Genomic DNA, 16279 nt, shown 5'->3' on the forward strand with positions numbered 1-16279 from the left:
ATAGCTTGAGTGCTGACGTACATGATTAGATACTTATTATGCAAATCAGTATCTAATTTGCATAATTAATGAGGAAAGTTTATACATCCATCAATTTCCATGATAGGACTCTTAAACATGTGACATATGTAACTGAGGAAGAGAGAAATATTAATAGATATCAGCTTTGCAAATGAGAACCTCATTGACATAATTAATGAGAAAAACTATAACTCGAGATGGTCTTGATGGATGGTCATGATTTTTGGTATGTAGATAGCTTACGTGATGCTTTGTATGATTGGATGATAATTATGCAAATCAAATTCTTACTCGCATAATTAATGAGGCAATTTTAAAAATCTGCTGTGTTCCATGATATGACTATTCAAATATGTGACATTTGTAACTAAGGAAGAGAGGAATGTTGATAGATAGGAAATATGCAAATGTGGGCCTAATTAGCATAATTAATGAGAAACTACTATAATTCCATACTAGTAAATGACGGCAATTTCATACTTGTGGCATTAGGAAGTTGTGTGAATGTGAACACCACTGAATCAAATTATGCTAATAAGGAGGGAGCTTATTTGCATAATTGATGATAAATGTTAGCATAACCTTCTTTGTTAAGCTCATAGTCATAACAAGGAGGTTTGGACAACTTATGTTATTTGGGTGAAGAGGGTCAACTGGTATGATTGATGAAAAACACTCCTAATACGTCAGTCATAAAGGTCAAAATCATTTGACGAAGGTATGAGGTCGTAGAACTCTTGTTATATATATATATATATCCAGCTCTCTATAGAACTGTATCAGTTTTTAACAACAATCTGTGACTGAATAAATGATTTCATACTCGTACACACAGTTGAGCAATTGTCTAGAGGTGAAAACCCTGAAACCCCTTCTTCCAAAGACCTTTATCCATATCCAATCTAAATTTCTGGGAACTTGCCAGGATTGTGATATAATGCCAAAACCTTTCAGGTCTGGGGAAAAGGCCTCCTTCAATGGAATTAGGGTCAAAGTGTCTCCTGGTCTGGACCAGCCTATTCTGCTGCTTGGCATTTCAGCTGACATCAATACGACATAGATAGTGCCAGAGGACCTATGATATGATCTTCCCAGACTCCACATTTAAATATTCCTAAAAGACTAGGACTGTACTATACAATTTGTATATGAAATTAAGCTTCCTTCTGAAGGAAATGCATGTACTGTGGTCCATTGGCTAACGAGCATGCTTTTTACCTCTATGAAAAATTGGAGGTGTGTTTGAGTCTGTCTGTGTGTATCTATGTGTCTGAGTTTTCGGATATTTTTGGCCAGCATAACGTATTAAGGATTTTCATTATTTTGGGCATGTAGATAGCTTAGACAAAGGTATACACAATAAAATGCAGGTTATGGAATTTATGACTTTTTTTGCATAATCAATTAGAAAATTCTATAATTTCAGTGTTTTCCATAATTGGACTTTAATACACGAAACACATGTATTTTATCACAGGTGGAACATTCAATTTGCACAATTAGTGCAAAAGTGCTATTATTCATCCATGTGGTGAATGATAGTAATTTGTAAAATGTATAAGTTAGTTAAAGGTGTACATAACCATGCATATATTATGTAAATAAGTAAGTCATTTGCATAATAAAAATATTTCATGGAGGTTTGAGGTCTCTGAACTCTTGTCAAGCAATGTACTCACTGTGGGTGTCGTCTTTATCGTACTGGTTGAGGGAGTTCATACTTGTCACACATGTAAGTTAGTTAGATGTGAACATATCTATGCACAGATTATGAAGATGTCTAAGTCATTCAAATATTTTATGAAGGCATAAGGTCTCTGAACTCTTGCTAAGCAATGTACTCACTGTGGGTGTCTTGTCTTCATCGTACTGTTTGAGGGAGTTCATGAACTCCAGCTGTTTCTTCTCCTCCTCCAGCTGGGCCACGTTCTGCTCGCTCATCTGCAGTTTCTGCTGCGTGTTGGCCAGCTCGTCCCGCAGCCAGGCGTTCTCCTGGCACAGCCGACGCACCTGCGCTCGCAGCTTCTGCTTCTCCGACTCCACCGCATTCAGGTGGTTGGCAAGGGCAACCATCACCTACAAGGACATGCTTGTTAGTATTTCCTTCTGTCAAAATAGCAAACCGTGTCTAACCAAAAGTAGCATGTGTAGTCCAGTGGTTAGTGGCCCTGCTTCTGGACCAAGAAGTGGTGAGTTTGAATCCTGGCTGTGTTGCTCACCTGATATGCAGGCTACTGGAAAGGGTCACAGTCCTTGGGATGGGACGTTAAGCCATGGTCCACTGTTCACTGTGCTTGTCAAAAAGAGCTAGGGGAATTTCCATGATACAATAAACCTGTAATTATCCTGTACATGGCGTCTGTCTTCTCTGTCATGATAAGTGGAATAGTAGCTCTTCGGCGAGCTAAACTGGTTTGAGATCACTTTCATTATCAAGTGTAACGTGATCAGTATCAAACATGAACCACAAGAAGCAGAAAATGAAGACTAACTGCAACTTCAGGACATTCATATGACTACTGATGCAAAACCCTGAAGATGATGATGAAACATCCTCCAAGGCAGAATGTTGCCAAAAGTTTCAGAAAAGCATAAAAATCTGTAATAGTTCCCGTAGTCAATCCAGTTCTTTTCAAAGATCTATCACCAGTCTTTTTTTCCAAATACTAAGACTCATTTGACACGAAAAAATTAAGAAAGTCCAATGGGCTATCCTGTTTAGTAGTACAATGTAGCAAACCAATAAACAAGCCAACTAGCCTTCCAAGCAAAAACATTACCTCCTTGGTGGGGGGGATACAATCCTATTTAGAATTAATATATTGCAATACAGTCAGAAGGATAACACTGCATCTGGGTGATCAAAATCTGTTGGATATATTGGTGATTCAATGTTTGAGAAGACGGAAGATAGCTAAACAAGATGTTTCCACTCCACAAAAAGACTCAACTGTCCACTGAAAGCCTCTTCCTAAATACAGCACTGAGGACGTGTCTCCAGGGCTATCAATATCAATTTATGCACAACAAACCTATTACTTTTAATTCCTTTCTCATGTCCAATTTCCTTCCTCATTTTGCCTACACTCTATTTCAATTGACCCTAACGTCTATGCTTTTCATATCAATTGTCTTACACCTTGAACAATATAAGGCACAATCCATGATGCTCATCAGACAAGTACATGTCAAATATGTTTTTCTGAAACAATCTGGCAGTCATACATGTCGTATGTCTTTCTATCATCAACTTCACTAGAAGGTCAAAAACATGTACAGTATGTGTCTATCAAACACAAACTGGTTCATAGTGGAGATGCAAGGGCATAACAATGGCAAGTAACTTCCATGAGTGGCACATGAAGGTTACATATTCAGGTGCATGGAAAAGTAATGTTGAACCATGCAAACACCACATTATACCAGGAAATGCCTCAGCTTTCTGCTGCATGTTAAGTGTTCTACTGTGACAGAAAATCAATAGTCAATTTCTCATCTATTTGATGCTGTTTTACTTGACACAGCACTGTATTTTTCTCAATCAGATCTCAACTTTTTCATCTGAAAGCAGTTAAAGGAATACATCTTAGCATTCTCCATATCACTTATTAGTCTATAGACACTGTTGTAAATCTAGCAGAAGGCTAGAAGCACTTACTGTTACAATACCATAGGTTTACTGCAAGAAGTTTTGCCAACTTTCCTTTTACAGGAAAGCTGTGATCAGCACCATATTTTCAGCACCCAGGAAAGCACCAATAATACAGAACCCTTCAGAAGCTTTGCGTGACTTTGTGGGATTTCACGTTTTTACCCTTCTGTCATGCTGGCACCTAATCATATGCCATGTCTTGACTTTGAGAAAGGACTTTAAGCAATAATGAACTAGAGGATTTTTATGCAAGATACTGTCCAATGACTGAATGACGACTGACAGCAAAGGTACCAAGCAAAGTTTTAAACACAACCAAATAATACTTGCAAGGCCCGTTACACAATAAATAGGGAGAAAGGGAGATCAGGACAGATTTCGACAGAAGGTCCCAGGGGAATTAATCCATTACACCATATCCGTCTATGAAAGAGTTTCATGTTAAAGGATTAAGAAATGTCTTTTAGCCGCTTCCACTAGTAATACCACCACTACAGCTGCAGATCACTCTGACTTGTACCTATGATTAAGATATTCCTGCCTTGCTTTCTAGCATTTAGACTGGCAGCCATTTCATATTACGTGAAATGAGAAATCATCTATATTTCATTGACACACCATATTTGGGGCATCTCTCTTTTGCTGTCTTCTTTCAACCATCTAACTGAACTGACATTTTAACATAATCATCACTTTATATCTGTCAAAAACAACACATATACTCTCAAAATTTAACAAAGGGAACATATTCCTTAAATTTGGTACCCATCAGTCATCCCTTTAGATTAGTCTTCTTTAAAATACATGTCTACACATATTCAGACACAGGAGACTATGCACTGGGTTGTATGCCTCTAAATGTTCAACGACGTAAATAATGACAATAGTTTTTAAAGACATTCTCAAATGTGGTGCATTACGCTATAGCCACATCATCTTTTAAAGCATTAACTAAACCTTTTCAACATTCATGAATATTTCCATCTTCACTATTACTATCACTAGCCAATCTGTGACATGTTGGCAAGCCTAGCTTTCTCATCTCCGTGAAAGCTGAGGGCATCATTAGCAGATATACTGACACTTATCCTGCCATGTGGATCATGGCATGAACATAAATAAGATCACCAAGAACACTTTCAACTCACCCAAAACAGCCCAAAGAATCCTCCCTCATCCATGCTCCCTTCTATAATTCCAACCATGGTTGAGCAAGGTTTGAAATTTCCTTACGACAGAGCCCCGGAAAAGAAATATCAAATATGCAAGATTCCAGTTTCTCTCGCGGCAAACGGAGTCCCAAACGCGAGATTGATCTTGTCGAGTCTGCTCACATCTCACGTTCCTTCGCCAGGCAGTCTTTTATAGATTGCTGTAAGTGTCATAAAGCGGCCCTGCAAGCTTACAGCAACATTGCTGCCTCCTGTGCCCGGTATGTTTCACAAAGATAACAGTAAAGCCCTACTGCACCTGCCCTTATCAGAACAACACTGGTGCTTTAGCCTGAATCACTGCTGGGAATGATTGCTTCTTGCTTGTACATACATTCATTCTTGTAAAACTCCCAGCATGGATGCTAACAAGACTAAATAATGTCGGAAAAAGTCTTCATACCTTTTTTATTATTTTCCAATATCAAGCATGCCACTTCAGTTTCTGGAATATTTTGTCAGAAAGTATTTCCTATATCAGCAATAGTTGTAGGAGTTCCTTAATCCATAATATCAATAACAGATATGTCAAAAGACAGGGCATGATTAACATTCCTCCCAGGTACAAGGCTCCAATTTCTGACATTGCTGATGTCATGATTGCGTGCAACATCTATTCCACATTGACATTGGGCACCGATGCTGAAATTACTACCTAGGCTAGAATCCCCTGATGGAAAGTAGGGCCATACAAAGGGAACATTTCTTCACAGTTCAGGGCAAAGAAGCCACAAAAGAAGTATTAACGTTCCATTTTATAGCACTGATTGACAAAATTATGTACATGGGACAAGCGTGCCTGTGGAGTCTGTGAGACGTGATTAGACAGCCAATTATAAGATAGCGAGCCTAGTCTATTGTGCAGTAGTGTCAACTTACACCACGCTGCAGCTAGCAATGATTGAAGCTACAGAACATTTCATGTCTATGTGAGAAAGGGCACCATATAGATATATATGTAGTGACTACTTAAGCTGCGAGAGGATTTGTAGACAGCAATAAACGTAAATTTCAACGAAATGTCCCTGATAAGCACTATATAACCATGGCAACGGAGCTTTAATCAATGCTTGGTACGTGCTGGGAATGTTGCTACAAATTCCACAGGGAAGGCAAAAGTGAGCAGGAGTCTGCTGGGTCAGCAGAACTGATTTCTAGGTTTTCATTGCGCTTTCCCAAAAGTCATCTTCGAGTATTCCTTGACTTATGTACTATTCAACTATTTCCTCTTTAATGAATAAGAAGAGCAATTGCAGTACTCTACATCCCAAAGAATACAGTCCAACCAAACATGCACACTGTTATTAAATAGTAGCCTGTATTTTTTGCCTCTACTACTATTGAAATAATCTATATTTCTGAATAGCAACAAAGATGGAACAATCAAGCAATCAACAAGGAATAAGTTTGGAGGTGTCCAAAACTCTTGTTTCTTCTTGTATCACGGATTTCATTTGATGTTGATAGCTTATGTCTGGGCTTTTTCCACCAGACCATATTGAAAAATGCAAGCAGGCTATATGTTTCCCCTGGTGAAACAAATAAACAAAAGAAATATACAAAAAATATCTGGTGTGTTAGATCTATATGCTATGATGACATTTAATGCAGAATTTTGCTATTCCTGTCTTGATGGCCCATTACATTTACAGGTCAAGATGTGCATTTACTCTCATATTGCAGTCACGGTGCAGCGGCTAACCATTTATTCTGCGGCCTCAAACCACCTAATATACATGTACCTGATTTAAAGCCTGCATAGCGGTGCATGTTATCATTATAAATGACCTTTGCAACACACAGTTCAATGCCAAACGAAGATGGCTGACAAATGAGGCAACTTCCCCGTCATCAATTACCTACTTACTGGACCATACACAAGCAGCACTGCGCAAAATTCACGTCACAAGCACGTGACAGGATTGCGACATGGTCAGGTGATTTGATATCGTGTGCAAAATCAAAACCCGGAATGGTGAGCGGAATACAAAATGGCATCTAGATTTTGTGACTTGAATCCAAAATCACTTCTCTGGTCACGTGACAGGTAGTACATCAAATATTCATGGCAGCTATTGAGCGAGATGTCTCTATGGGCTCCACGATCTGCCGTAGGAAATGCCAATATACAACTGCCCTTTTACTGCACCATTGCACGCTATACTGCCTCCTTGCAGTTAAACATTTGAACTAACAGCCCAAATCCCCATCTACTGTTGTCGACATAACATTTTTCTTCCTATTCACAAAGGTTTTGTGACACGAACATGGTCTGACGCTCTAGTTCTGTCCAAGCCAATCTACAGGAGATGCTACAAAGCAGCACAAGAAAAACAGCCACCAACTCAGATCAGTGTTCTTCACTAGTGAAAGCCCTGCATACTGATCAATGAAGGAGGCAATGGAGATGGGCATACAATTTGTATGCACAGTGAAGTACAAAGGCTCATCCTGTGCTGACACAGTTCCAGGGATGGCCAAGCACACTTACCAGAATACTAAAACACTGCTGCATCACTGACATCTACCGGTACTGTGATAGTAACTGTAATTACTGCAATAAACACACCAATCACTTCTGCTTCAAAAGGTATAACGATAAGTGATAACTGCACTTGCCTTGTATCCTTGGAACACCATACACATATAATATTTCAAAGGAAGCATGTGATGTCTGTAGTACTAATTTGTCTGGCACTATCACTTTTCAATTTTTCAACACGATACGAATGCCATATATCAAGACAGTTTTCATCACAGATCAAAAGTGCCTATGCAACATAGTATTACAGTGTTTACTCATCGAAATAAACCACAGCAAGACAAAATCGTCGGAATATTTCATACTCAACGTGTTAATGATTATCTTCTGTACTACAAGTTGTCCATCTCCAAATGTCACCAGTGATTACCGTTGTTACAACTAGTCCATCTCCAATCTTAGATGACTGAAATGTCTCACCTGTGCCTCCCCCAGGCCCAGTTCTATCTGTTCCAGTGATTTCCTGATGATGGCCGCCTTCTCCTCCACCAGGTTGGAGTCGACTCCTTCCTTCTTGATGGACTTGAGCGACTCCAACAAGGAGCCCAGGATGCCATTGTGCTCTGATTTCAGAGTCTCTAAGCCTTTCGTAACAGTCTTTGTGTCAGTTAAAAGTTCCTCCTGTGAAATGGTAGTATTTGTTGTCATCTTCATCCCGAGCAGCTCTGCAGGATTGAGAAGAAAAAAATTGTGAGATCAAAATTGTTGATGCTGGAGACATATGATATTCATACGTACAATATATCATGAACTTAACTACAAAAGCATTCCATCATATTTCAGCAACCCACTTGTATTTTCTCACATACGTGGCAAGAAGTGCTGGCATCACGGCATATCCGTCTAAATGATGGTTATACTGTTGGCAGGGATAGAATTCTTTGCAAGATCCTTCATCGATTTTCAACAGAAAAGGCAGTTGGACCGGTTCCACATCTATGAAATGTCTGTGTGTGTATGCTAATCATGTTACCATGGCATGTCTTAATTGGTACTTTAAAAGTTTTAGTGCAACAGCAAACTTGTACCTTGTGCTATATCATGAAAAAGTAAAAACTGTCCAAAATGATTCAACGAAATGACACTTTTCTGTCTGTATAATGTTCAATGCTTACAACGCAAACTAGGCAGTCTTCCTTGATGAACAAGACAACTGGAACTACATGTACCCTGTCCTAATTTACTAACCTACATAATCATAGTAGTGCTTCTGGCAATAACACCAGTAATAATGTCACTGTTCCTTATATCATTACCCTACCATATACATGGTGGCTTACTGGCATAACACATACAACTCAGGTACACAAATTTCTATATAATCAGTGGACAACAAAGACAATCCTAGCAACAATTTTTCCGGGACTGTGTACCTTTTTCTAAAACTCAAGTCAGTTTCCAAACACCTCGTTGGAAAATCACACACATTACACTACTTCAGAGAACACAACATCAGATTGTAACCAACCCATGAATTATAAAGCTTTCATGCTTGAGTTCCTGATGATCATAGCAACTTGGAACAGGAACCACAATTAGCATGTCGTCCTGCACAGAATTTACAGTATGCAGGCCTCCTAAGTGATGTTGGCACCAATTCATTCTGACAGAAGGGGAGATACGGTGATGATCTCTGCAACAAAATGTTTTCTAAACACTTGAGATGGAGTGGTAGAATATAAAACATACATGACAGTGTGAACATGTACATCTAGGTTCCCACTTTGATAGCCTGGTCACCATTCTCCACAGGTCAGCTAGGGGTGTTTTAGCAAGCCCAGTCTTCTAAGCGTAGGCCTGATTCTGTTAGCCCGTCTTTCTAGCTGGCCTTTTTAGTTATTGCTGCCCGAGTAACGTAATTGAAATCAACCCCCCAAAATTTCCCGGTATGTGCTGATAAACTGGGAAGCGCTCTTAGCAACGTAGAGATAGCGGTGAGCTCATGATGGTGCGGCTAACAGGCTACCACTTTGGCTGTTGTCAGCTATCAACAAGGCATAACTGACATACTGATAGAGAGGAACACATTTCATGCAAACAACATATTTCACATTCTGCAACTCTACAGAAGTTTCCCGTAAACAACTGCCCTACCCGAGACAACAACCTGAGAAATATTTCTGATCATATTAATCCGAAAAGTTTCATCCAACAAAGACCTACCTAAACAGATTTCCTAGGACCACCTACACAAGGGTCTTCATCAGAATGTTCTAGTTCTCGGCCAGGTAATTATTCACACGATTGAGGACAAACCTAACCAATTAGACAACAATTAGCCAGACCACTGAGGTACAAAATGGAGGTAAAATAATACACCTTGTCCACCAACAAATTACACACCTAGCTTACCAAGCATAGAGACCAACAGACAGTAAGGCACAGAGACAGAGATACAATGATAGAGAAAATTGTCAATTCCAGGGACCAACGGTCTCAGACATTGTTTTTGTCTAAGCACTTGTAAGGATACACCTGTGTTCTAGTTTCTTCCTTCACTGCTTTCTCACTCTTCCTTCAGATCAATCAAACATGTCCTCTTTACTACTCTCTTCCTATCATGATAAAAAACATGAGCTTTAACTGACTACTGTAGTTAATTTCTAGAACAACTGTAACTTCAATGCACAAACAGATAAACACCTAATTAATAATCAAGCATTGAAATATAATATAAATTTCTTTCAAATTTGCCAGACAATACCTGATATGAACATGGCTACACCCAAAATCCTATCCCTGCCCGCTGGATAGAGCGATGCATATTCTAAAATGCCGTGCTTTAAATCCCCGGTGACAGGTCTGACGTTGGAGGCTCATTACCATGGCATTACCGTGCACGCACTTCTGCCATTCCACTTAAAAAACATCTCTCTGTTTTATGATTCACCTGCTGACAAGGGCACAACTTCACTGACCCATCCAGGGAGGATTTCATCCACGCCATCCTAAAATAATTCAACCAATCTGTGAGTTTTAACATGTGAAATTGATATCAATCCCCCAAAGACAGTTACATTACAATATTGAGAAAGGCATCATCAGACAACTTTTGAATATCAGTCATAGGACTGCAAAATCAAAGGATATCTTCTGACATTTCAACTCAATAACACATCTAAGAACTGTACCCTAATCATATAACATCAAAGGGTATTCTATAAAACTATGATTAGTATCAAATATTACAGATACTACAAACATGCTAGAACGGTGTATATTGTATGCAAATATACCTACTGGACTAGCTGAATTTCTTTTCATGTTCTACAAGACTACACAGGATTCTGAACATGTTCTGTATACGTAAAACGTTAAAAAAATTCCCCTCTCCCCAGAATGTTAAGTATCACGATGACAGGTGAACTCACAGCAACTCACAGTAAGCCAGGAGTAACATGCTATCAATAATTCAGATGCAGGTATTCAGGTAACCATTAACATTCATGCACTAACCTCCAGGTGCTCCCATATAAGGCCAGTTATGGTGGCATTTATCTTCATGTTACAGGAGTTCAACCTGCCAGGCCACACACCATGCACAACATACAGCACAAAACCCATAAAATTGACCAAATTTCCTGTCTGGCTAACCTATCCTACACAAAAAAAGGTTTAAAACACTTTAAAATTTCATTTTTGTAAAAGGGTCACATGTCTAGGCTCACCAATACCATGGGAGAAAAATATTTACACAACCCATTCTGTGTCCACTGTGAATGAGCCACGAGGCCTTTTGAACAGGCATCTGTTCTGAGTCAAATATTTTTGTATGTTCCAAATGCTGCAATATTTGTTAACCGAAATCTACTAAGACACAAGAGCATCTATCAGTAGTAGTCATGTTCTGTTTTAAATCCGATTCTAATGATCAAATTTTAGTAGTCTTTCAGCACTAATATCACATTATTCATTAAAAGGGTCTAATCAAATTTCCTGGTCAATATCCAGAATACTAGTATGCTGAAGCCCTCATGAGCTTCCTGGAATTGGACGTCTGTGACTCATTCTGTACTTGCTGTTTGCAGATGTTCCATCAACATGACATGCATGTACTTTGGTCATCACTAACACATGTCATACCATACCATACATAACATTTACATGCTCATTTCATACAAAAACTGGTCTTTCACCTTTAACATAGTGCAAAAATGACATCACCAGGGAGCTGACCTGTCCGAGATCAGATATCAAACCCAGTGTCACCAAGATCACATACACCATGGACACGTGACAAGTGATAAATTTGGAATATTGAACGTCCCAACTTTCATCATTTTCGATCAGAAGACAATTTGTGGCTAATCATGTTCCACTTAATATTACAAAATCCTGATTTGAAAAGGGGTCATTTCCACATGTAAAATTCCATGTGTTTTCAAGATACATGTACAAGCAATCTTGCTGTCCAATTGTTTTGTAACTTGGCATGCTGGGCAGCTGCAAATCTCATCCAGAAAACAAAGGGACAGTGTACTGTAATGGATCAAGGATGGCAACACTTTCTGATATGTGGGCAAGTTACAAATTTGGTATGAAGAGTAAAATTCTTTTCAGTAATGGTCAGGACATAGCTTAATCTATTGAGCATTCTAAGATGAAGGCATATTCAACTGATGTTTTCTAGAATTTAACTGCTGTTCTCAATACATCCAGCAGGTGGCATTGCTCAAGTTATGTATATCAATTATGAATAACTATCTGCTTTTCTATCAATGGATTTGGTAACTTGAGTGCTAGAAACTCCACCAGCTGCTCATCAATTCTTCTCAAATCATCATTGATAAGATTACAACGCTCCGTTGTAAGCTTTGTTGTATACAAATTAAACAGTTGAAACTAAATAAAATATTTCTAGTGGAAACACTGCTTACATATATATATATACATATACATCTGACAATGCTGGTCCCCTGGCTATTACTACATGCTGCAATACATCACATGATTCACATCACATTGCCTGTCTTTGATCTCCCTTCCAGTAAAACCAAGAACATAACTGATAACCTTTCTTCAGCAGAAGAAAATGATGAATAGGTATTGGATTAGACGGGCTACTTTACTTTGTACTGTAACAAAAGGCTTCTGGACAACCCAATATGTGACTTGTGTCTACAAACAGGTATGAATGACCTTGCTAGATGTGTGTGGTAAACATGGCATGACTCTTTTTCTGGGGCAATAACAAGCATGGTGCACACCTTACATCAAGTAGTAGCAATCCATTCTTTCTGAAACAGCATAATTGTCAGCTCATAGGCCATGCACTTGTTATAGGCCAAAGTATAAATGCACACACCTGCATGCAAAAGGTTCTGCACATTTCATTTACAACATGGTAACACATACATGTAGTTATGTGTAGAGCAAGCTACATAAAACTCACTTCACTTGAATTGCACAAAGATAGTCCAATAAGAATCGTTGTATTAATTGGATATCAACAATCCTGTTAACACATCTGCCATGTGGCATCCAAACTTCCCTACAAAATGTACCTGAACAATTTAGTATGTTGCGCTTCACGTCAAGAGAATACATAGGGAGGCAGCTCCATTACCTATTGGACCTTGAATAGTTCAGTCACATGCAACCTTGTTGTAGCATTGTCTGTTCAGGGTTCACAAATGTCACATGTGACTCCTCAAAACACAAATGTCAAATTGAACTTCATACAAATTGTTCACTTGGGTGCACATGACTCACATGTGACCATTCATGTTTTCAAGACACCTCCATGTTTCAGTACACACCTGTAAAATATCTAGGTGATTCACAATGCCACATGACAGCAAGCTCCTGAATGAAAAAAAAAAGCATACTAAAAGACTTCAGTCACTTTACTTCAGTCTATAGCAGTCAGGTTTACATTTTACATCAGTGCTGTCCTAATGCTACACAGCATCTCCTATCTTGTGTCTGCTTTGGTCAGTATCAGAAGCCAGTCTAGCTCCACTTCATGCAAGAATGCAACTAATTTGTTGTGAACAGAACCATTTCCCTAGACACCACTTAACAAACACTGGCAGATCCTATCATTGAACAGCATCACATGGAACAACCTGTCGCCTTATGGGCTTAGTGACTCCTTCCATGCACATGCATGGGAGTCTTCACTGTCTTGTAAAATTCACTGATACATTAAACTTATTCACTGTTCTTCTTTTGTGAACAATTATGCCATTTTAGTGTTTCTTTATCATCATATTTCAACCACTGAATAAAATTGGGATTATAAGAAATAAATTACGCTATGTACAATATGGTATGGTGTGAACACATTTATAACTTTTCAGATACACTACCACTGAGCCTATGGCTTTCATGCACCTCCATGATATTGTCAGTGTTTTTACAGCAAAATATCTGGAAGTAATATCATATTGTCAGTACGATTGATATATCAAACAGTAATTGGTTTGAGAAAGGAAAGTAACATCTATGAGGGAAGAATGTGAGCTGCAGAATGTAAACAGGTGGTCACATCAAGTCACTCTACACTAACAAGATCTCTCTGATATTTACACAACTTGCTGCATGCCATTATCTCTCTGTTTTGACCAAAGCAATTCTATTCAAAAATTCAACTGAAAAAAATATGCCATGTAGTGATGTTCTGATACTGGTCACATGTGCAAAATCTATGAGAATGGCAATAGTTGATGAGCGTCACATAGAATCCAAACATCTTTATCCTAATGATTTACACAACACAAAGAGTAAACACGATGAACTTTGGACCTTCAACTGTCAAACCCCAGTGAGTTCACGCCCCCTCTTTGCTGATTTGGTTTCCCAGACTATACCTATACATAGACCTTTACATCCACCATGTGTTGTCCATCACTCCATGCATTATAAGACAACATCCTTTATTTCTAACGGTGGCATGGTTATTGGTACACACATGCTCTTCATTCATACATCATACTTTTATCTGCACACAGCAGGTGTACACATTTTCTGTCATCAATAGATTACATAATGTACCACAGAGTCTGCCCTGACATCCCAACCTCCTTAACTTACAAAATGATAAACTCACCTACAGGTAAAAATACCTGGCAAAATTTATACAGGCTAGGTATGGAAAACCAGGAGCTGAGCATAATGAAGACAGATGGTCTCAAGAAACTGCACAATGAATGATGTCATTTCAATAACAGTAAGTAACATGCTGTTGCCATTGGTAGACAAAGGGATAAAAATGTTGTGTGCTTTTGAAAATTATACCCATGCTCGGATACACGCATATGAAAAACTGTGATAAAAAATTGTGATATTTGTAAATTTTCCACGCCCTGCGCAAATCTACGTTGTCCAAAATTTTGCGAATCAGACGGTCACATGATCATCCCGTAGGTGTAAACAACATCTAGTTCAAATGCGACCACCTACATCTCAGGTAATTCCTACGGAAACCTACTGTTGTTTGTACAAACGACACTGTTGCAGATAAGTTAGGAAAAGTGGAGGAAGTAAACGAGATACACAAAATTATTACATGACTAACCGATTCCTGTCAAAAGGCAGGCGTATAATTTCCTCTTTCGAGACAGGTATATTTTTCCCCACGTCCCCAAACACAACGATCAACAAAATTTCTCCCCAAGAATATCATGACTCCTCTCAGCACTGAAAGTTAAATATAAGCAAGGATATATAAGCTACCAAGAAGTAGATGGCTTATCTGAGAGAAGATGTGGCCGTTTGATAGCGACCTGGACGGACTTGAGATCAGCCAGCATCACACGTAGACGAAATCGCACAAGTACTTTTGACAGTACATCACATTTCGGCCGAGGCAAATTGCAATTTTGCGCATTTCTGGTAAGCTTTCAGACGTTCTACTCACCTATTAGTTTCTCTGGCGCCCGATAAATCTATCTACTGGTATCTCTGGCTTATAGAGTTCATAATTTGTGCGAAAAAAGGTGCGGTTTTCGTTGTCTTCGTCTGCAGTCCGCCATCGACACCGGAAAATGGCCGTCTTCGCTCCCAATATGCATTGCGGAGGATGACATCATCCTTCCCCGGTCCGATTACACATGTAGGTGGGCGTGGCCTAAAGCACATAGCCAAATATTGACATAGCCATCGTTCGTGTTTCTATGCTTTAAAATAAGAAATATATATATTTCGGTTCTAGAGATTAAAAACAGAAAATGTGAGAGCTCAAAGAAAAAACTGGACATGAATATCTCATTCATGCAAAATAATAAACACCTCAGGTGAAAACCTTGACGTTTGACCTACTAAGCTGGCATTATATTTTCATAATCATTATTCAAAAGGCTCAGAGGACAATGTTTTCTTTATTTCTGCCTGGGAATATTCCAATATTTCTTTCAAAAGCAGGGGTGGAAGTGAACATTTCCTATATTTCTACAAATAACTGCTAGGATTTTTTTCAACATCAACATCACTAACTTTTAAAGGCTCAAATAATGCCTTTCTCCCATTAGCAAGGTTCATAGAATAAACCAATGAGGATTAAAACACACACACACCAGACTTTGATAAAAACACTCATATTCAAATTTATTCAATGGAACATAATGCCTGGAGTGGGTCTATGTTACATTGGCACAGTTTAATTATTGGGAGGTTGATTATCAAAGATACATGACTTATCAAAAGAGGAAAATGTACACAGGTTTAGGAAGAGAAAAGACAGGTGACAGTGAGTGTCATAGTACCAGAAGCTGAAACTTGACTCGTCTTCCTGTAAATCAAACTACACACAACAATAATACACACACTATTTAGTTGCCATGATTTTGGTATAGATCTATCAGAAAACAAATAAGAATACATAGAGCTGCCATATTAGATAATATCTTGCAA

The 16279-nt window shown here is 38.7% G+C and overlaps 1 protein-coding gene across 15 annotated transcripts in view; it reads right to left on the minus strand.

Moving 5' to 3' along the window:
* LOC136433229 (kinesin light chain 1-like) overlaps positions 1-15445 on the minus strand; it is a 42628-nt gene extending 27183 nt beyond the window's left edge. For 9 of the 15 annotated variants that reach the window (XM_066425204.1, XM_066425199.1, XM_066425201.1 and 6 more), the window contains exons 1-3: positions 10131-10158; positions 7847-8091; positions 1867-2097 (exon numbers count right to left, since the gene is read on the minus strand). In XM_066425204.1, coding sequence (XP_066281301.1) covers positions 1867-2097; positions 7847-8091; positions 10131-10143 — 489 coding nt within the window. In that variant the 5' untranslated portion in view covers positions 10144-10158. Of the gene's footprint in view, positions 1-1866; positions 2098-7846; positions 8092-10130; positions 10220-15287 lie in introns of those variants that run through there. The other 6 variants (XM_066425196.1, XM_066425191.1, XM_066425195.1 and 3 more) reach the window with 6 other exon arrangements.
* Between the last annotated feature and the right edge of the window lie 834 nt (positions 15446-16279).

The sequence above is a fragment of the Branchiostoma lanceolatum genome, chromosome 4, assembly GCF_035083965.1.
Source record: "Branchiostoma lanceolatum isolate klBraLanc5 chromosome 4, klBraLanc5.hap2, whole genome shotgun sequence".
In the NCBI taxonomy this organism is placed as follows: Eukaryota; Metazoa; Chordata; class Leptocardii; order Amphioxiformes; family Branchiostomatidae; genus Branchiostoma; species Branchiostoma lanceolatum.